This window comes from Megalobrama amblycephala, linkage group LG1, assembly GCF_018812025.1.
Source record: "Megalobrama amblycephala isolate DHTTF-2021 linkage group LG1, ASM1881202v1, whole genome shotgun sequence".
NCBI lineage: Eukaryota > Metazoa > Chordata > Actinopteri > Cypriniformes > Xenocyprididae > Megalobrama > Megalobrama amblycephala.
The window spans coordinates 6537919-6560182 of record NC_063044.1 but is presented as its reverse complement, the minus strand read 5'-3'; the positions used below and the strand labels follow the sequence as shown (position 1 = coordinate 6560182).

The 22264-nt window shown below is 36.7% G+C and overlaps 1 protein-coding gene across 3 annotated transcripts in view; it reads left to right on the top strand.

Moving 5' to 3' along the window:
- The window catches only part of coro7 (coronin 7), a 187274-nt gene that overhangs the window by 51895 nt on the left and 113115 nt on the right, over nucleotides 1-22264 (top strand). For all 3 annotated transcript variants that reach the window (XM_048181256.1, XM_048181243.1, XM_048181240.1), the window contains exons 8-9: nucleotides 19533-19616; nucleotides 19742-19824. In XM_048181256.1, coding sequence (XP_048037213.1) covers nucleotides 19533-19616; nucleotides 19742-19824 — 167 coding nt within the window. The remainder of the gene's footprint in view (nucleotides 1-19532; nucleotides 19617-19741; nucleotides 19825-22264) is intronic.

Below are 22264 nucleotides of genomic sequence, written 5' to 3'. Positions count from 1 at the left end.
AAATGGGTGTGTAGGTAGAAAGTTGGGTAGGGAGGTAGATAGATGGTAGATGCGTAGATAGACGTGGGTAGATAGATGGGTAGGTAGACACGTGTGTAGATAGATATGTAGATAGACAGATGGGTAGGTAGATGTGGACAGATGGATAGATAGGTAGATGGTAGATAGATGTGTTGTTGGGTAGGTAGAGAGATGGGTAAGTGGATATATGTTAGATAGGTAGATAAATGGTAGAAGGAACAGTAGGTTGTAGATATGTGGATAGATAGTTAGATATGTAGATATATGGGGTAGATAGTTACGGATATATATAAGTAGGTAGTAAAAAAACTAGATAGGTGAGTAGATATGTAGTTATATAGGTCAATAGGTCAGTAGATAGATTGACAAAAGACAGGTAAGTGGGTAGATAGATAGTTGGGTATACGTAGCGTGTAATTATGGAAAGTAAATAGTTCAGTGATAGTTCTGATTAGGCCTCTTTCCCATTCTGTTACTGAGTTCATTTCCATCGCTCTTTCTGCACCTCATAGTCAAACTTTTCCGTTTCCTTATATTCTTTCTCTTCTGTCTTTGCTTGTTTGATCTGTCCTGCACTCCATTTTTCCTCTCTTTTTGATTTTTCCATCTGGCAGATTTAGCCCGATGCCAATATTTGTCGTTCTTTCCGACGGCAGGCAGTGACGTCTGTGTGGTGAGCGGTTATGCGGCGATCAATCTTGAAGGAAGAGCACAGTTTAGAAATTGACCCCTGTGTCAGTCAAAGAGAGCAGACCTTTAATCCACACAAGATGGTGTTTCAAAATATCCATATCCATAAGAGGCTCCTAGGTGTGTGTGTATGAGAGTCTGAGTGTGTAAGTGCCTTTATTAACATGATTTATAAATTTATCAGTAGTTTCCAACATAGATCAGTGATGTTGTAGAGGTGTTTGGTGTGAAATGGTGTGAAATGTTTCAACTATGCACTATTTTCTGTGGATGTTCAAAGATAAAACACAAGTGTAAATTGTTTATTAATTTTAGATTTTACTTTGCTAGTATTTTGATTAAAGGGGTGGTTGATTATGATTTCACTTTTTTAACTTTAGTTAGTGTGTAATGTTGCTGTTTGAGCATAAACAACATCTGCAAAGTTACGACGCTCAAAGTTCAATGCAAAGGGAGATATTTTCTTTTAAAGAATTTGCTGTTTAAGGACTACAACAAATGGTTGGTAGGGACTACAACGAGCTTCTTCCTGGATTGGTGACATCACAAACCCTAAAATTTACATAAACCCTGACCCCGAGAACACGCAACAAAGAGGGTGAGGCCATGTCGGGCTGCTTTAAAGAAGAGGAAGAGTTGTAGTAGAGCGTTGTTGTCATGCCGTCATTTTATGCCGGACTGCTTCACAAACAAGGGTCAATTGACCCTTCGCTGGGAGTTTGATTGACAAGCGATCTAACCAATCATAACGCCGAATCCGTCATTTTGTCCGACAAAGCAGTCAGGAGTTAGAAGATTAACCTTGGTGGATTTGAACTTGAAAGATGGTGTGTACTGACGTCTTTCCACATTTGAAACAACATTCCTTCTGATGTTCATTCATGTTTGTTTGATTATATAAATTAACTAGTAGGAAGAGATGATCGGTTCACAAGCCGCTTGAGCTGAGGCACTACAGCAATCTATCACGACACATTAAAGAGCCACAAAATGTTTTTTATTGTTGAAATTTCTTAAAAAATTACACAGTTTGAAAGCTGGGACTTTGTTTAATATCATAAGTAACCTGCTCTGTCTTGTCTGTCGACGTGTTGTCAGTATCCTCTTCGCTCCGCGATGTATTTTTCACTCTGTGGCGTGACAGCGCCGTGGCTTGTCGGACAAAGCAACAGTAACTAAGAGGGGGCCGGTCTTTGCTAAGGGTCAATTCAGCGCTGGATTTGCACAAAAGATTAACATGACGACACATGCTAGTCGAGGAGTTGAATCAACTCCACAGCAACTACATTCATTTATCCACTAACCGTTCAGAAACGTCCAGTTTTATTCTAAAAGTTGTAACTTCTTACAACTGAGTCTCTCCATCAGCTTCGACTCCGGTTTGAACAATGTAAGGCTGAACACTGTTACTGACAATCCTCATTTTGGCTGCGTGAGATTCTCCAGCTTTGTTGTTGTTGAGCAACCGAAGCACAAGCTGTTAAAGCTCCGCCCTCTGCCCACCCAAATAGGGGCAAATTTGACAAGCTATAATAAATGATCTGTGGGGTATTTTGAGCTGAAACTTCACAGACACATTCTCAAGACACCAGAGACTTACATATTGTAAATGGGGCATTATAGGTCCCCTTTAACCTAAGACACAAACAATTAATATTTACCATGTGACGAGCAAAAAAATAAAGGGGAAAAACATATTATCTCATATTTTCCTTGGTAAACTTGCACTGTAACTCTGGCAAAGCTTTATTTTGGGCAACATTATTGATACAACATCATTTTGAAATGGTTTATGTTTGTTTCCCCTCTTAGTTTAGATTACAGTTGTAAAAATGTCATTATTTTTTATGATTTGCGTATTTTAATATGTGGATAAATAAAATCTGAGCATAAAAGCTATAATAAATGAAGGAATGGTAGAAAGTTTCCAAACAGATTTAATGTGACCTTCACGTAACGATCTGTTGTTTATCATAAACATCAGCCCCGGGACATAAAAGTGCCGTATTTGGGGAAACACCCTTCAACAAAATGCAAACTCAAGGGAAATGCACTCATCCAAGAGCAGGGTGGGAAGGTTTTTTTTTATTTTTTGGCATGAATGCTCATTGAATTTCTCAGTGCTTTTTTTTTAACCAGACTTTTTTTTTTTTTAAATAACTCAAATATATAAAATAACTCTACATTTATGTGAATCCTCTTAAAAAAGAGCCCAGTCTACATTGTTGCTACTGTGTCAGAAGCACCTGCATTGGGCCGATGCCGTCTGTTCATCTCACACTCTGTTGAAGCACATCTCAGTCGAGGTGATAGAAAGTTTCATTTGTTACTCCATTTGAAATATTCCTGGCTGGTGCGGTTTATGAAAATACATGCTAGTGATGCACGTGGCGCACTATTCACAGTAAGTGTGTATGAAAATATGAGTTTCTAGTTCCTGCAGTATTCATTTTCCTATCCGACATAAATCAGCATAATAATGTATTTTCATAATGTGCATTTTCATCTCCAGTAGATCCAATTTAACATTTAAATGGACTCGTTTGGCCCCTCCATCCGTCTAACTGTCTAGTGGGTTTGGCGTTCTGGGATTCGCCGTTGATCTCTCTGGGGTGATGATTATGTGAAAGTCTTTCCTTTTGGTTTTCTCTTTTCCGCTGCAGCATCTTCATTTTCTGTCTCTCGTACTGTACTCGTACTCTCCTTCTGTGCTAATTCATATTTGAATCGGTGTCAGTATAAAGGTGAAATATGTTTCAGCAAGAGACTATATTTCTTTAACTAACATTGGCAAAGATTAATAATACTGTAACATAATGTATTGCTCATTGTTAGTTAATGTTAGTTAGTGAATTAACTAATGGGACCTTATTGTAAAGTGTTACCATACTAAAAGATTAAAAACAATATTTTTGGTAAAATTGTAAAGCTTTTTATTTTTGATTGTTTGTTTAATTGTGTTTACTACTTTTACTACTTTGTATTTACTAATTGTACAGTATACTACTTTTTGTCATATGAACAACCAGCCAGTAATTATACTGATTTAACTATATATTAAACAGTTCATGTAGCTAATTTTGAATTTGATATGATGAAATTTAATGGCTTTTTGTTCAGTGAGTCTGATTCAAATGGATAGCTCTTATGAATCTTTTTGACTGATTCATTAAAATAACCATCTCATAGCCTATATGTCATTTTTTCATGAATCACACTATAAATCAATACATGTTTGATGTATGCATTTATTTACATTGTTTAAATTAAATAAAAATAAATTTTATTTATTTATTCATTCATAAATTATTTACATTTTATAAATGCATTTAATGTGTTCCAGTTTCAGTTCTTTTAAATCAAATATTCATTCATTCATTCATTCATTCATTCATTCATTTTATTATAAAATATTATTTATAATTTATAGATAAATACATTTAATGTGTGCTCCATTCAGTTTTTTTTTGTTTAAATAAAAAATGTTCAAATATAAATGTATTAATTCATTCATTCATTTATAAAATATTTATTTAAAATTCATAAATAAACTTACTGTATATTCATTTCTTGTTTGAATTAAATATATATGTATATATATATTAAAATTCATAAATAAACTTACTGTATATTCATTTCTTGTTTGAATTAAATATATATATATATATATATATATATATATATATATATATACATTTTATTTATTTATTTATTTATTCATTCATAAAATATTATTTAAATTTTATAAATACATTTAATGTGTCCTCTGTTCAGTTCTTTTGTTTAAATCAAATATAAAATTGTTCATTCATTCATTCATTCATTCATTCATTCATTTTATTATAAAATATTATTTATATTTATAGATAAACACATTTAATGTGTGCTCCATTCAGTTCTTTTGTTTAAATCAAATATAAATTTGTTCGTTCGTTCGTCCGTCCGTCAGTCCGTCCATCCGTTCATTCAACAAATGAATACATTTTTATTTATTTATTAAACATATTATTTAATTTATAAATAAATAAACTTACTGTATATTCGGTTCTTGTTTAAATTAAATATAAAGACATTTTATTTATTTTATTTATTCATTCATAAAATATTATTTACATTTTATAAATACATTTAATGTGTGCTCCATTCAGTTCTTTTATTTAAATCAAATATAACTTTGTTCATTCATTCATTAATTTTATTATAAAATGTTACTTATAATTTATAGATAAATACATTTAAAAAATGAAAAAATAAATCAAATATAAATTCGTTTGTCCGTTCGTCTGTCCATTCATTCAACAAATGAATGCATTTGATTTATTTATTTATTTGTTTATTAAAATATTATTCAATTTATAAATAAATAAACTTACTGTATTATATTTAATATTATATATATTTTTATAATATTTATTATAAAATATTGATTTAAAATTTCTAAATAAATTAACAAAAATGATTTGTTATTAACTTTCATTTATTTTTTGTATTTGTCCTCTGTATTCAGACAAGAATATGTTCCGCATGATTACTTAACAAAGAGGTCAAGAGATTGAGCCACAGGCACTCGAGCTCAGAGAAAGCCGTCTCTGTTAAAAGACAGCATGATCAGCTCAGATCCTGACTCTGCTGTGTTTGCGTGACCGTGAGTGTGTGTGTGTGTGTGTGTGTGTGCGTGCCTCGAGCACATAAACACGCGCCCTGAGCCAAAATCACGCGTTGACACGACCCGCCACTTAAAGAGGCTTTCGACACAAGTAGATGCTATTTGCTGTAGTTTCTGGTGTTCCCGGAAAGGCTTGCAGTCAATCCGTCACACTCTGTGCCATCTTTCTTGATGCTGTAGCTTTGATTCAGGAAAAATAGCAGCAGACAGCAGGAAGATGGTTTTAATCAGCAGGGAAAGAGTAGCAGTATGACTGTACAGGAAATAGAGGATTTTAATGGATGGTTTGCATTTTGTTCCTTTCCCTCAAATTCGGTTTTCTTCGTTCCGGCAACTGAACATTTACAGAGGGAAGGGGTTACTCAAAATGGAGCTTGAGAGCAGGTTTATCCTAATTAAACAACAAACGTAAAAGTTCCACTGAAGAAAACATCAAGGACGTCTGATTAGAAGAACGAAAGAGAGACGGATGATTCAGGAGAAGGGTTACGGCAAAATAAGGTGCAGGTTGAAAGGAAAGGACAATCCCAGATGCGGCTCTGGACCGCAGCGAGTGACGTACACCAGACCCGCCATCCAAATCACTCCAGGACAGGAAACAGAGTCGCTTTAATCAAGACATGGATCAGGTGAATAAATCCTGTTCTGGTCATTAACCCTGTCAAAGCACACGCTCGTGTTACAGTCAGAACAATAATCACATTTTCTAAGCGGAGTTAGATAAAACATCTCCATTCAATGAGGATGAAGGCTATCAAAAAACACCACACCCTTAAACTGAGGTTCCAAAATGGGGTTTTTAGCAAAAATGCCTTAGAAGAACCATTTTTAGTTCCACAAAGAACTTAAATCTGAAACTTTGCAGACCTTTTACATTCACAAGCAGCTGCATTACACACTACATGAAAGGTAATATCTGAAACAGCATAATAGGGGCACTTAAAAATCAGGGGTCTATTTAGCCTCAAAATAGTTATACTACTGTTACATATCAAACAACTCTAACCTGGTGGCATTTAGAAGCATTTTCTTAAGCAAACCAGCAGAAATGTGTTGTTTAGAAGCTTCACACTGAATCACTTTGACGGAGGACAGCAGCAGAAGCATCAATGGCAGATGTGAGATGCAACTGGAAAAGCAATGAAAGAAGTGAGATGGTTACACAGAGGGGAAAATATGAAATCGCACTAAATTTTTGAGGCCTGCTGCTCACTGATCTCTCTGCCACAAGCGTATGAAGTGCAGGAGAAGAAGAGAAGTATAAATTGCTCCCACATGTGCTGGTAGACACCTGATAGTCCTCTCGGTGGGTGGATGGACATTCTCTGTCAGTGACACAGCTGCGTTCTCCGTCTGTTTAACCTCGCTGCACAAAAAGCCGTTCAGCAGGGCTTCAGGTTGTTTTGGTTGGGAGAGAAACTCTACATAAATCCCCGCTCGGCCAGGAGCTGACTTTGAGCTTTGGGTTTCTTCTGGTGTTTAGGTGTTTTTCAGTGTTATTTTTATCATCTCAGGTTCTTCTGGGTGTTTTCACAAATGCCCTCTGAAGGGTTTCTCTTTGCCATTATTTGATCTTCGTTAGTTTAGCGTGAGCTGAATTCTGTATGCTGCGCTTTGTTCCTCAGCTAAAGAAAACACGGCAGTCTTAGGCTGTTTTGTTCATGTTTGAATGTTTTCTAGAGGTCTACGTTATTGGAGATGATTGTGTCATTCCTGCCAGTGTTGTAGTCGAGACCAGCTCATTTGAGTCCGAGTCAAGACCGAGACCAGAGAGGGTCGAGTCTGAGTTGAGACCGAGACCAGAAAGGGTAGAGTCCGAATCGAGACCAAGGCCAGAGTGGGTCAAGTCCGAGTCGAGACCAAGGCCAGAGTGGGTCAAGTCCGAGTCCAGACCAAGACCAGAGAGGGTCGAGTCTGAGTTGAGACCGAGACCAGAGAGGGTCGAGTCTGAGTTGAGACCGAAACCAGAAAGGGTAGAGTCCGAATCGAGACCAAGGCCAGAGTGGGTCAAGTCCAAGTCCAGACCAGAGAGGGTCAAGTCCGAGTCCAGACCGAAGCCATAAAGGGTCGAGTCCGAGTCCAGACCGAGACCAGAAAGGGTCGAGTCTGAGTCGAGACCAAGACCAGAGTGGGTCGAGTCCAAGTCGGGACCGAAACCAGAGAGGGTCGATTCCGAGTCAAGACCGAGACCATGAAGGGTCGAGTCCGAGTCGAGACTGAGATCAGAAAGGGTCGAGTCCGAGTCGAGACCGAGACCATAAAGGGTCGAGTCCGAGTCGAGACCGATACCAGAGAGAGTCGAGACCGTGACCATAAAGGGTCGAGTCCGAGTCGAGCCCGAGACCAGAGAGGGTCGAGTCCAAGTCGAGACCGAGACCAGAGACGGTCGAGTCCGAGTTGGGACTGAGACCATAAAGGCCGAGACCGAGACCATAAAGGGTCGAGTCCGAGTCGAGACCGAGACCAGAAAGGGTCGAGTCCGAGTTGAGACCGAGACCAGAGTGGGTCGAGTCCGAGTCGAGTCCGAGTCGAGACCGAGACCAGAGAGGGTCAAGTCCGAGTCATGACTGAGACCATAAAGGCCGAGACCATAAAGGGTCGAGTCCGAGTCGAGACCGAGACCAGAAAGGGTTGAGTCCATGTCGAGACCGTGACCAGAGAGGGTCGAGTCCGAGTCGAGACCGAGACCATAAGAGGGTCGAGTCCGAGTCAGGACTGAGACCATAAAGACCGAGACCATAAAGGGTCGAGTCCGAGTCGAGACCGAGACCAGAAAGGAGTCAAATTTGTTAGTTTGTTGTTCTAGGATCAACCCAGTAACTTGCTATGGTGTTTGAGTAATATTGAGCACTGTTTACCATTTTGTAGCATCTTTATTTTGTTAGTACTTGATTTGTATACTTAGCCATAAACTGTTTATTCAAGTATTAACTTTGGGAATTGCCACTAACAAAATGGATCTGTCTCAAATGGCACACTTGAACTGAACTTACAGCCTTTTGTGGCCTTTGTTCACATCCGTGACGTATATTCTTTTGAACAAAATCATCTGCTGAAGTCTATTTCAGATATACACTATATTGCCAAAAGTATTGGGACACCCCTCCAAATAATTGAATTCAGGTGTTACAATCACTTCTATGGCCACAGGGGCATGCAGACAGGTGTATAAAATCAAAGCACCTGGGCATGCAGACTGCTTCTACAAACATTTGTGAAAGAATGGGTCGCTCTCGGGAGCTCAGTGAATTCAAGCATGGCACCGTGATAGGTTGCCACTTGTTGCCACAAGTCCATTTGTGAAATTTCCTCACTACTAAATATTCCACGGTCAACTGTTAGTGGTATCATAACAAAGTGGAAGCAATTGGGAACAACAGCAACTCAGCCATGAAGTGGTAGGCAACGTAAAATTCACAGAGCGGGGTCGGCGCATGCTGAGGCACACAGTGCCGAGGAAGTCGGCAACTTTCTGCAGAGTCAATAGCTACAGACCTCCAAGCTTCGTGTGGCCTTCAGATTAGCTCAAGAACAGTGTGTAGAGAGCTTCATGGAATGGGTTTCCATGGCCGAGCAGCTGCATCCAAGCCTTTACGTCACGAAGTGCAATGCAAAGCGTTGGATACAGTGGTGTAAAGCACGCTGCCACTGGACTCTAGAGCAGCGGAGACGTGTTCTCTGGAGTGATGAACCACGCTTCTCAAAAATTCGCATAAACACACTCCTAAACCTTAGTGTAAAGCCTTCCCAGAGGAGTTGAAGCAGTTATAGCTGCAAAGGGTGGGCCAACTTCATATTAAACCCTACGGATTAAGAATGGGATGTCATTAAAGTTCATGTGCACGTAAAGGTAGGCGTCCCCAAAACTTTTGGCAATGTAATGTAGATATTCATACATGTGTAAAGCTACGGTTGGAGACGTACATACTACTCAACTTGCTTTCGAGTGTCACGGACCGGCTTTGACTGTTCCAATATGGCGGACAACTTGTGTATAGTGGCCCATAGAAACAGCCATTAATAAGACATCTATGTATATATCTATCTATCTGTATGGATTTAGGCTATTTGTTCTTGTTGCACACTTTTCAGTGAGCTTTGACAAATCTGAGGTCTGATGGTGCCATTCGGGACAGAGCCGATATGTGCGCTGTCTTGCAAGTCATTTTGTTAAGAACTCAGGTAACTTAAACAGAAACTAAACATCTTTATTGCAACGTATATAGCATCATGATTGATTGATCCATGTGCCGTTATTGACAGCATCTCTGTAAAGCACATGTGAAGGAGAATGATAGTTTACCACACATGCTTCGAGGTCTCCAGCTGAAGGGGCATATGGCGCAGGCCTCACGCCCTTCACATCGACCACTGTTTATTTGGTGCATAAAGCCAAACTGGATGATAAATAGCTCTTTCTCTTCCTGACTGCAGCTGCAGAAACACTCCCGACTAGCGCTGATGACATCATCATCCAAGATCTTCATCTGCTAACCATCTTACTGTTGCATTTATGTTTATATTCTTAGCAGGTACATTCTTACTCTTACATTTTACAGTATTCAGATCAGGAGAAGTCTGTAAGACTGTGACGTCGCCTTTTATGTGCTGTTTTATATACAGATATAGATCTAAAAGCCATTATACACCTCGTATGAGCATTCATTTAGACTAATGCAACAGGCTGGTATCAATTATTTACTTTATACCACAAGATAAACACATGTGCTTGAGGTAACAAAGACATTTTATAAGGTTTTGTCTCTAAAGTACCACAATACTATTAAGAATTCATGCTTGAAGCAGCCTAATCTGGCGTTAATTACTGGGAGTTTTTCCTGTAAATTATCTAAAAATCTAAGATTACTTGAAAAGCAACACTGCATTTTTTCATTTCCATTCAGTTTAACTTGATGTACAAAAATAACTGAGTAAAATCTATATAGACATAATTACAAAATACCCAAAAACTAAAAAACACAATGAATTTTAATCACGATAAAAAAAATAAAATAAAAAAATTTTTTTTGAGCCCTCAATATATATATATATATATATATATATATATATATATATATATATATATATATATATATATATATATATATATATATATAATATACCCTATATAATATACAGGGTACATTATATATATATATACCCTGGACCACAAAACCAGTCATAAGGGTCAATTTCTTTAATAAATAATCTTTCCATTGATGTATGGTGTGTTAGGATAGGACAATATTTGGCCAATTTGAAAATCTGGAATCTGAGAGTGCAAAAAAATCTAAATATTGAGGAAAATCTTGTCCAGATGAAGTCCTTAGCAACACATATCCACTCACAAAAAATACATTTTTGATATATTTACGGTAGGAAATTCACAAAATATCTTCGTGAAACATGATCTTTACTTAATGATTTTTGGCATGGAATATGTTAGAAGTGATCTGTGGTCGCAAAAAAAGTTTGTTTGAACGGCTGTTTGAACAGCATCTCACTTATAACAGAAACTTGATGAGCAACTGAATTTACCTCTGAATGATAAACATACCCGATGATAAATGGAAAATGATCTGACGTTATCGGTCACCTCTGTGTGTTTTTATTTCCAATCATGGGTTCATTTGTTGCTCAGCCATTATATTTGGCAGGAAGACGATGCATTTGAAGCCGTGGAGCGTGAGTCAGCTCAATATACAATCCTCCGCTGAGTTTATTCACATTTTTCCTGAGCGCTGCAGTGAAACTCGGAGCCAGCAGTTTCTTTCAGGACGAGTGTTGCCAGTGTTGTTCAAAGCGTTGCGAACACATTGTTGCAGGTCGTACGGAGGCCTGGCCAAGGCGAGTTCACAGAGGGAGGACGAAAAGGACAAAAGGGAAAGGAGGGGTAACGGAGAAAGAAAGAAAGGTTGAGAGTTCACAGAGACTGATGGATGTGTGTGTTCTCAGCCATCTATCTGCAGACAACAGACTCAAATCACAGACTAGGGACTCCTGCCTCGTCTGCTGTCTTCATCTGTTGGTCCTTCTCACTTTCTTCCACCTTTGATTTGTCTCTCTTTGGGGTTCATACTCATATTCTCAGTAGGGATGTAGTAATTTAAAAAGTCTGTCTGATAACTGAAAAATAGCAGATATTAAGAGAATTTAGACATCACAACATTATAATGTACAGAATAAAAATGTATACAGTCAAACCAAAAATTATTCAGACACTAGATATAATTTTTTATTTTTTTACTAATGGGTGCAGTGAGGATAGCAAAATAAAGTAAACCGTGACATATTATACCCAACAATTCTTCATACAGTGGACTACCAGTGAAACTGATAAAAAAAAATTTGGGACCAAAAATTATTCAGACACTTTGACCTGAACATGTTTTGCTTAAGTGTTACCTGACATAATTAATTTTTTCTGACACAAGTTTAACTTTGACATCTTGTCATATTTAATATTTTTTTTTATTTTTTTATTATAGTGAATAAACTTTAATAATGAATAATGTTCAAGATGTCTGAATAAATTTTGGTTTGACTGTCTGTATATATAGTATACATATGCTGCATGAGTAAAGGCTACTGCTGAAACATGCATATAAATACGGTGAATAGAATGCAAGCTTCTGCAAGGAAAGTAGGGAGAACTCCCTAGCAGATCTAGACAGGTGGTGCTGGGGAAGGTGGAGGGCTTGGAAAAATCCAGTGGCGCGCTTTAATGAGTTGAGCTGGTTCGGGACAAAACAAATGGAACAAATTGGTAGAATTGCTCATCTGTAAGAGAACCAGTCAGCTGCTTGGAAGAGTTTCGTGACTGAACTTTGTGTATGCACACAGTAAAAAAAACGTTTGTGTTGCATGTGACAAAAGTGAGTCACAATTTTCACATAAGCATGCACAATTAAATAAAAATATTCATAAACAATATAATAGGGCTGGGAAACAATTAAAATTTTTAATATAATTAATTACATAATGTGGCGATAAATTAATTTATCGCAAATTTATCGTTCATCAAATTTGGCTGAGAAATTGTCCCCAAAAGATAATTTAAAGTCATTATTGTGTAAAGCATCAAATAGACATTGCAAGAAGTCGATTCGGAAATAAATATTTTATTTGATTCGACAATTTATTATACAAACTTTTGGACCATGAGGTTGAGTAAATGATGACTGAATTTTCATTTTTGTGTGAGCTATATTTTGATTTTGATTTTTGATTTTTTTTTTTTTATCAATATGGAAATATGAAATTGTAGTAAACATTTGGTCAACTGATGTCTTATGAACAATTTTCTTATATAAGTTAATTTACTGAAGGCTATCAAGAAAGCTAGGTTACTAAGATTATTAAATTAATAATTAATAATTATGTGCACATTTTTATTAATGTGGGGGGTGATGCGTCACACAGGCACAATAGCGCTGTATGACGGTATGAAATGTCAGATGACCTATGTAGGTCTGGGGGCGGGGCAAGTGCGTTAAATCTGTTAAAAATTTTAACACATTTTTTCCGTAATTAATTAATCTAATTAATGTGTTAAATTCACAGCCCTATTATATAGTATTCTTTCTGAATGTTTTTAATTGCGCATGCTCATTTTCAAAATTTGTACATTTGTACATACCGTAATAATTCAAATGTAATCTTTTGCAAAATGATCATGCATTTTTCCACACTTGTATATTATAACGTGATGCCTACATTCACATGTAGAATTTAATAAGAGACTTTTGTTTTTAGCATTTTATTTTTGGATTATTTACACAAAATAGGAAAATGTTTTATTTTAATATCTGCCAGGTTATTGTTATCAACCTATTATTTTTTAAATATTTATCTGCCATAACATGAAAATAATTCTAATGAGATTTGCTAAAGATTACATTTAACGGCATTATTAAATTGGTGTTTTTAATGATGAGCTTTAAATGAGCGTTAGATGATGGCAATCATGCATAATTAAATATCCAATATTGACCAGCACAATAAATTAAATTATCTCTTATATTGTCTGAAAACTGATAAGATTCTGCAAATATTGTGCGTCCCTAATTCTCACATTGCATAGCAAGTTAAACAATGTTCAAAGTTCATCTTGTGTATCAAGCAATTAAAAAAACTCCTATCAATTGTTCATTGTGAGCGATTACAAATCTGCCCCATGTTCTGGGATTCTTTCCCTGCACATCCTCTACCCCGAGGTTGAAGATTTTTGGTCCTCTTCCAGCAAACATATTTCTTCCTGGGTGTGAACCAAAGACCTCCATACCTTCCAGATGAGGTCCGATACAGCACAATATGGCCCGAGAGCTACGTCCCCCCTGAGGAATATATATTCAGAGATGTCCGTGCATGAGCGCTCTGTAAGAGTGGTTTTATGTGCTGGGCGTGTGTACAGTTGATAGATGCCTCAGCGCTGGTTGCCTGAACTCCAGACCACATCCAGATACACCAAGAGGAAGAGGGACTCAGGGCGTTTCACACTAGAGCTTTTGGTGATGACCAGAGTCCATTTGACGTCAATGCTTCGATAGTTTAGTTGGCGTGAGCACTTGTTTTCTGAACCACACCTGAGTCTGCTTGAGAATGAATTGGGCTACATAAGCATTCTGGCCTAAATTGCAGAAGCAAACCGTCTTTTGAAGTTGTATAACTTGCCAATTAGATTATATTGAATGTTATCTTCGATGAGCAGCCTTCATGCATTGCAAATGTTGTTCTGTTTGTGTAAAGTTTTGGAAGTAAAATCAAATACTCATTATTAAATGTTTTTTAGGTTTTTTGAGCCTTCTCTTCTTAAGTTGTTTCCTATGTAGTGGGGTTAATGGGTGATGCACATTACATCGGATTAGAGCCAAATATTATATGAACTAACATAAATCAAATGTTGGTTTAAGCCAAGCAGTGAAATGGATCCTGTCTTTTAAAGTGTAACTGAGTCTTTTGTCCAGAGTTGGCGTTGGCGATTCAGGTCAGAATGACCGAAGCTAGAGGACTTCAATGTTATTAGTGTGTGAATGTGTGTGGCGTGACTCCTTCTGAACTTGTGAGAATGAAGATAAGATTCCATTCTGATGAAATCAAGAACTGCTCGCATCCAAGCTCAGACGTTCACCTCCACACCCAAACTCACTCTAGTCACTCTTCAACCTATCCGATCAATACTCCATCTTCAAAAACAATGGTTTAATGTTTTCGAAGACATTCAGTCACTGATCATGTCTGACTTTATCAGGTTGTTATTCTCCTACAGTGTGTTTGTAAGGTGTTTCATTGAGGAAAAATCTTGTATAGTTAAAGTGTAGTGATATATCAGGTAAGTAAATGATATATTCAATGGACAAATACAAGTCAAGATCAAGTCTTACCATAGAAAATAATTCTCTACTTTTCTACTCTTGAAGGCCTTGTTATTGTAACAAGCATACGGTGGAGGTTTGGAATTTTTTTTTTGTATCTATGATGTAATAAAAGGCTTGTTCCAGTATCCATCCATCCATCCATTCTGAAATCCATCCATCCATCCACCCACCCAAGGCTAGTGGTTTTCCAAAGTTACTAGCCACTCAATCATAATTCGGCAGCAGGTATATTAGGCTGCTGTCACTTTAAGACCTGACACACGGATCCATTATACTGTTACACATGCGTTTTCTTTCTCAACTGTTTACGTTCACTTAAAACAGAACTGACTGTGTTTACGTGAATAGTCACCATTTTGACATTATTTTGTGTGTATTTGACTGTTTAAAGGTGGCGTAGAACGTCTTTTCAAAAGATGTAATATAAGTCTAAGGTGTCCCCTGAATGTGTCTGTGAAGTTTCAGCTCAAAATACCCCATTAGATTTTTTTAATTAATTTTTTTAACTGCCTATTTTGGGGCATCATTAACTATGCACCTGATTCAGGCTGCGGCCCCTTTAAATTGCGCGCTCCCTGTCCTCCCAAGCTCTCGACTATAAGTGCAGTTATACAGTGCATAAACAAAGTTTCACACAGCTAATATAACCCTCAAATGGATCTTTACAATATGTTCGTCATTCATGCTGCATGCATGCATCGATTCCTGTGAGTATAGTATTTATTTGGATGTTTACATTTGATTCTGAATGACTTTGATAGTATGCTTTGTGGCTAACGGGCTAATGCTACACTGTTGGAGAGATTTATAAACAATGAAGTTGTGTTTATAAATTATACAGACTGCAAGTGTTTAAAAATGAAAATAGCGACGACTCTCTTGTCTCCGTGAATACAGTAATAAACAATGGTAACTTTAACCACATTTAACAGTACATTAGCAACATGCTAACGAAACATTTAGAAAGACAATTTACAAATATCACTAAAAATATCATGTAATCGTGGATCATGTCAGTTATTATTGCTCCATCTGCCATTTTTCGCTGTTGTCCTTGCTTGCTTACCTAGTCTGACGATTCAGCTGTGCACAGATCCAGACGTTAATACTGGCTGCCCTTGTGTAATGCTTTGAACATGGGCTGGCATATGCAAATATTGGGTCATACATATTAATGAGCCCGACTGTTACATAATAGTCGGTGTTATGTTGAGCTTCGCCTGTTTTCCGGAGGTCTTTTAAACAAATGAGATTTATATAAGAAGGAGGAAGCAATGGAGTTTGAAACTCAACGTATGTCTTTTCCATGTACTGAACTCTTGTTATTCAACTATGCCGAGGTAAATTCAATTTTTGATTCTAGGGCACCTTTAAGCACAATAAGCAGTGAAAAAGAACTCAATTTAGTACTGAGAGGTGGTTTTATGTTCACACACTATCTGCAGATTGAGTAAAATTATGCACAATACACTCAATCCCACACCGAAATTCAACACCGACAATATTCATCCAGAGCAAGTGAAACAAATGAGTGAGGGGAGGCGGGTTTGTGTGTCGACTCGCTGTCGGAGAGATGAGAGAGCGAGAAAGAGCAGCTGGTATCATGTATCTATTCTGACGAAAATGAGTATTGGAAGCGCTTCAGATGTTTCAGTATCAAAATGTATCAAAATCAATATTTTTGACAACACATCATTGCACTTAGTTTATTATTTCAGATGCCTTTTTAAAAGACTATAATTGAAAAATGTATATAAAATGTAGCCAAAGCTAACTAGTAACGGAGTGACTGCGTTACACGACACTGTTGAAATCCACCCATCTTTGGTTTGAGTTTGAGCATGTAAACACAGTCTCCCCCTCCATCACGGCAGTTTCTCAGGGATTCCTACTCTCAGCAGCATTTGTTTTTCTCTTCTCACCTCACATCTCTCTCTGTTCTGTTGCTGTCAGCTGATGTGGATCATCCTATTCTGAAGTACCATTGGCAGTAGATCAGCATCACGGTTGTTATTCCACACTGACATCTCAACAGACACCTGTACAAAACATCAACTGGTTTGAGTGGTGATGTGAGAACTAGACTGTGGCACACTGACTCTGATCTTTGGTTTTGGTCACGGCAGCTCCTGCATCTATGCATATTTGTGCATGTCCACATGAGTTGTTTGTTCTGGGTCCATCAGGTTCACGACTGCCTGTCTGAGATGATGAATCACCAGCTGATGGTGACTGAGATGAAGCATCAAACAGCAGGATGGCAAATGGATGTGATTTTTGTGTCTCTTTGTTCTCTGTTTCTATCTTTGTTCCTGGAAAACATTTATGTTCTTTAGGACACCGTTAGTTCCCAGCGTGCTCCTGACACATTCTGAAACATTGCTGTTTGCACAGTGTTGTGTTTCCATAAGTTCACAGATAGGCAGGCTTGACGTGTGACGGTGCTTGCATGAAAGTATTATGTCAATGTAACCTGCTGAAAAGACCAGCGTGGCTCCATATAGAGAGATTAAGTTGTTATCATATTTTCTTCTATTATATATATATATATATATATATATATATATATATATATATATATATATATACTATATACAGTACAGTCCAAAAGTTTGGAACCACTAAGATTTTTAATGTTTTTAAAAGAAGTTTCGTCTGCTCACCAAGGCTACATTTATTTAATTAAAAATACAGTAAAAAACAGTAATATTGTGAAATATTATTACAATTTAAAATAAACTGTTTGTACTATTTGAATATATTTCACAAAGTAATTTATTCCTGTGATCAAAGCTGAATTTTCAGCATCGTTACTCCAGTCTTCAGTGTCACATGATCCTTCAGAAATCATTCTAATATGCTGATCTGCTGCTCAAGAAACAATTTATGTGTACAATTGTACAATGATAGTTGTGTACAATATTTTTTTTCAGGATTATTTGATGAATAGAAAGTTCAAAAGAACAGTGTTTATCTGAAATACTAATCTTCTGTAAGCATTATAACACTACCGTTCAAAAGTTTGGGTCAGTAAGAATTTCTATTTTTATTTTTTTGAAAAGAAATGAAAGAAATGAATACTTTTATTCAGCAAGGATGCATTAAATCAATCAAAAGTGGCAGTAAAGACATTTATAATGTTACAGAAGCTTTAGTATTTCAGATAAACATGCTGTTCTTTTGAACTTTCTATTCATCAAGGAATCCTGAAAAAAATATTGTACACAAATGTTTTCAACAATTGAAAATACATCATTAAATGTTTCTTGAGCAGCAGATCAGCATATTAGAATGATTTCTGAAGGATCATGTGACACTGAAGACTGGCGTAACGATGCTGAAAATTCAGCTTTGCCATCACAGGAATAAATTGACTTTGTCAAATATATTTAAATAGTAAACAGTTATTTTAAATTGTAATAATATTTCACAATATTACTGTTTTTACTGTATTTTTAATTAAATAAATGTAGACTTGGTGAGCAGACGAAACTTCTTTTAAAAACATTAAAAATCTTAGTGGTTCCAAACTTTTGGACTGTACTGTATATATATGTATATATATATATATATATATATATATATATATATATATATATATATATATATATATATATATATATATATATATATATATATATATTTATTTATTTATTTATTTCATATATTCATTTTTTCTTTCTTTCATTCATCCATTCATTCATATATTCATTCATGCATTCATGCCTTCATTAATTAATTCATTCATTCATTTATTCATTAATCCATCCATCCATTCATTCATTCATTCATTCATTCATTCATGCCCACATTAATTCATTAATTCATTTATTCATTCATTCATCCATTCATTCATTCATTCATCCATTCATTCATTCATTCATCCATTCATTCATCCATTCATTCATTCATTCATTCATTCATCCATCCATCCATTCATTCATTCATTCATTCATTCATTCATCCATCCATTCATTCATTCATTCATTCATCCATTCATTAATATATACATGCATTCATGCCTTCATGCCTTCATTCATTCATGCATGTATATTTCCAACTTACAATTTTGAGTTCAGTGAACATGTAAATGGTTTCTACAACTTGACCTAAGTTTATCCCAGAAAGAATGTTGCTGGTAAACATTATAACTGTGTCGATCCATCATCTAGACCAGCACAAACCAGCACAAAAATTCAAGCTGGTCTAAGCTGGTCCCTTGGCTTTTGACTGTTCAAAGTTAATGTCTTAGTTGTGCAGAAATACACATTACCTTTAGAAAACTCTGTATCAAACGCAGTTAGACATCTTTTCCCAGTATTTGAACGGTGTTGTTTTGCCGCTAGTGATTATGGCAGCGTTGTTTCAAAAGCATCGTTATGATGTCAGAGTGATTTATCCGTCTGTCAGAGGGCAGATGTCATTGACATCAAAGACAAGCCCTGATCTGTCCGCTATCACACAATGACATCTTTAAAGGACAGGAAGAGGAGTTTTTTTTAGGTATCAATCGTTCAGTCATCGGGGTTCACTACAGACCACTGTTGGACATCTGCTTTCAACACTCTCCATTCATCTCAACCCCCAGTCTATCCTGAATCTCTGATCTGTTCATCTCTATGTAATGTCTTAAGAGCATTTTGCTTTATTTGTACTTGCATCTGAAGTTTAGCAAATGTTAATTTTGGCATTCGGGCTTAAAGCATCTGGCCTATTTTATGAATGTGAGTCAAAAAATAAGTGTTTTGTCTCATATGCGTCTGTCTTTGTCTCTACAGTGTGTCCAGGGTCATCAGGCTAATAGAGACTCTCGTGTACTTTGGGTCAAAAATGACAACTTGCTCACTACTGGCTTCAACCAGGTAATTTTACATACTTAAATGTTACATTTTTAAAAAGAAAGTTATGTATGTTTGATATAGATGTATTAATTGATTGTATGTTTTCTTGTCAAAAGTGTTAATAATAGTGTATAATGTGTTTGCAGGTGAGGCAACAGGAAGTGAGACTCTGGGACAGCAGGAAGTTGTCCTCCTCCCTCAGCTCGCTGTCTTTGGCCACCTCCAATGCGTAAGTCGAAGCAAAAAAGTCAAAGTTAGTGTGGCGAGATTTTAACTGCTTTTTTGTGGTTCTTGTGGGCACAGATGTGCAGTCTGCAGGTGTATAAATGCATGTGTTGGACAGAACAAAAGCCTTGTCTTTGAGAGTATCTATGAGCACTTTTATATGCATATAGTTTATTGTTTATTCTGAAAAAGATTTATATGCTCCACGGCTATTGTAATATTTCTGTTAAATACAGGAGATGCTTTTGCCATTTCTTACAATGCATTGTTAGTAATTTAATCAATGCATTAATACTAATTATAAATGACAAAGTGCTGTCTCCCCCTTCTGTATATTAATTCATGTTCATTTCTTTTAATATTTTAATATTTAATATTAACAGTGCAATTTATAAGTTTGGGATTTTTTTTTATTATTCTTTGGAAAAAAAATGTATACTTTTATTCAGCAAGGGCACATAAATTGCTCAAAAATGACAGTAAAGACAATTATAATGTTAATAAATGCGGTTCTTTTGAACTTTTTTTATTCATCAAAGAATCCTGAAAAGTATCATGGTTTGCACAAAAATGTAAAGCAGCACAACTGTTTTCAACATTGATAATGATAATAAGAAATATTTCTTGAGCAGCAAATCATCATATTAGAATGATTTCTGAAGGATCATGTGACACTGAAGACTGAGAATTCAGCTTTGATCACAGGAATAAATTACATTTTAACATGTATTAAAGTAGAAAATGGTTATTTAAAATTGTAATAATATTTCACAATATAATAATTTTACTCTTTTAATCAAATGCAACCTTGGTGAGCGGAAGAGGCAATCTTACAAACCCCAAACTTTATAACTGCAGTGCATGATGAATTTACAATCATTATATGACCAAATATTAGGGGTGTGACGAGACACAAGATTATGTTCACAAGAACGAAACAAGATTTTTACACAGTATTTTTAAGAAATCCTCAATGATGAAATACATGACTAGAAAAAGAGTCTGCAGGTGTATTTGAAATTTTTTAACTAATCATCTTGTAATGAATGTCATTTTAGATCTATATTCTGAGTATGAATTATCATATGCAGTAAAAGACAACAGTACTCAAGCACTGTAAAAGGTTTTGCCAAAAACTCAACTAACTGGCTTTTCTCCTGTATGATTTTTTGGGTTCCTTGCCGCTGTCGCCTTTGGCTTGCTTAGTTGGGGACACTTGACATTTGACTTGACATTTGATATTCAACAGTATTCTTGACATTTATTCAACAGTGCTTTGATCTGCCTGCATTGACACTATTCTTTACAGAGCTGCTGTGCAGCCAAAATGATATACCAGTTATCACTGTAAAGCTGCTTTGACACAATTTGCATTGTAAAAAGCGCTATATAAATAAAGGTGACTTGATATGAGTCTCTTCAGACCTTAGAACTCGCGTTTTACTTACACTTTCACGATACTCTGTGAATAGTATGAGTGCGTATTCTACAAGATAAGACATTTGTCAGATTGTGGAACAAATCCTCCGCCATAGTCTTGTCAGTCATTTCGCCTTACTCTCTTCACATGATCAGTGAACTCTGATTCCTGCTGCACTGTGTGCGAATCTGCAGCTCGTGCTGGATGAGCTGAATGGGATTGAAGAGACCATTATCAAACTGAATTAAATTTTTTTTTTTTTACATAAAATGCAAAACGACAGTGGAGGCGTAATGTAAACGTAGCGGTGGCATATTCTATCCTAATTTCGCCCCTCACACTCAGTCATGGCAATATCGCGAAACAGCTTTTCACCCCAATGAGAAATCTTGTCATATTTTAATCTCGTCACACCCCTACCAATATATAGTTAAAAAGTAATATAATTAAGTACAATGTATATAATTGATTTAGGAATGTTCTTGTGCATGTGAATGCAGTCATTGAAAGAGCTGGTTCTGGAAACAGAAGGCTTTCTCTGTTGCACGCTAGTTTCTGTGTCATCTCAGAGCTTAAGTTTATTTTTGAAGTGTGGCTGTACGCTGTGAATCTGATGGCTGAGGTCCAATCAGAAAAGACAGGCGGGCAGCGCTCGTGTGCTTCAGCACCGTGTTTACAGAAGGAGCCTGCAGGAGCTGCCCAATGAAAGCGCGGTTTACACCGGTCTGTTGTGGCAGCGCTGCGGTTCCTGTCTTCCGGACAGCAGGTCAGTGTGCGCTGCGGTCCGGCGCTCCGCTCAGCCGTAGAGGTGTGCATGGAGCTAGTGGAGAGGTGATTTTCCATGCACGAAGACACAGAGGTTATTCTTTAAGAGCAATGCTTTGTGTGAGTTTGTGCGGTTTGCACAGTAAGTCCTTAAACACCCACATCTCCTAAGGTTTGGCCTTATTTTATCCGGTCAGACGAATAACAGCCCCTCTGTGTGGCGACAAAATCCCCCTCATAAAGAAACCACCATAAGTAT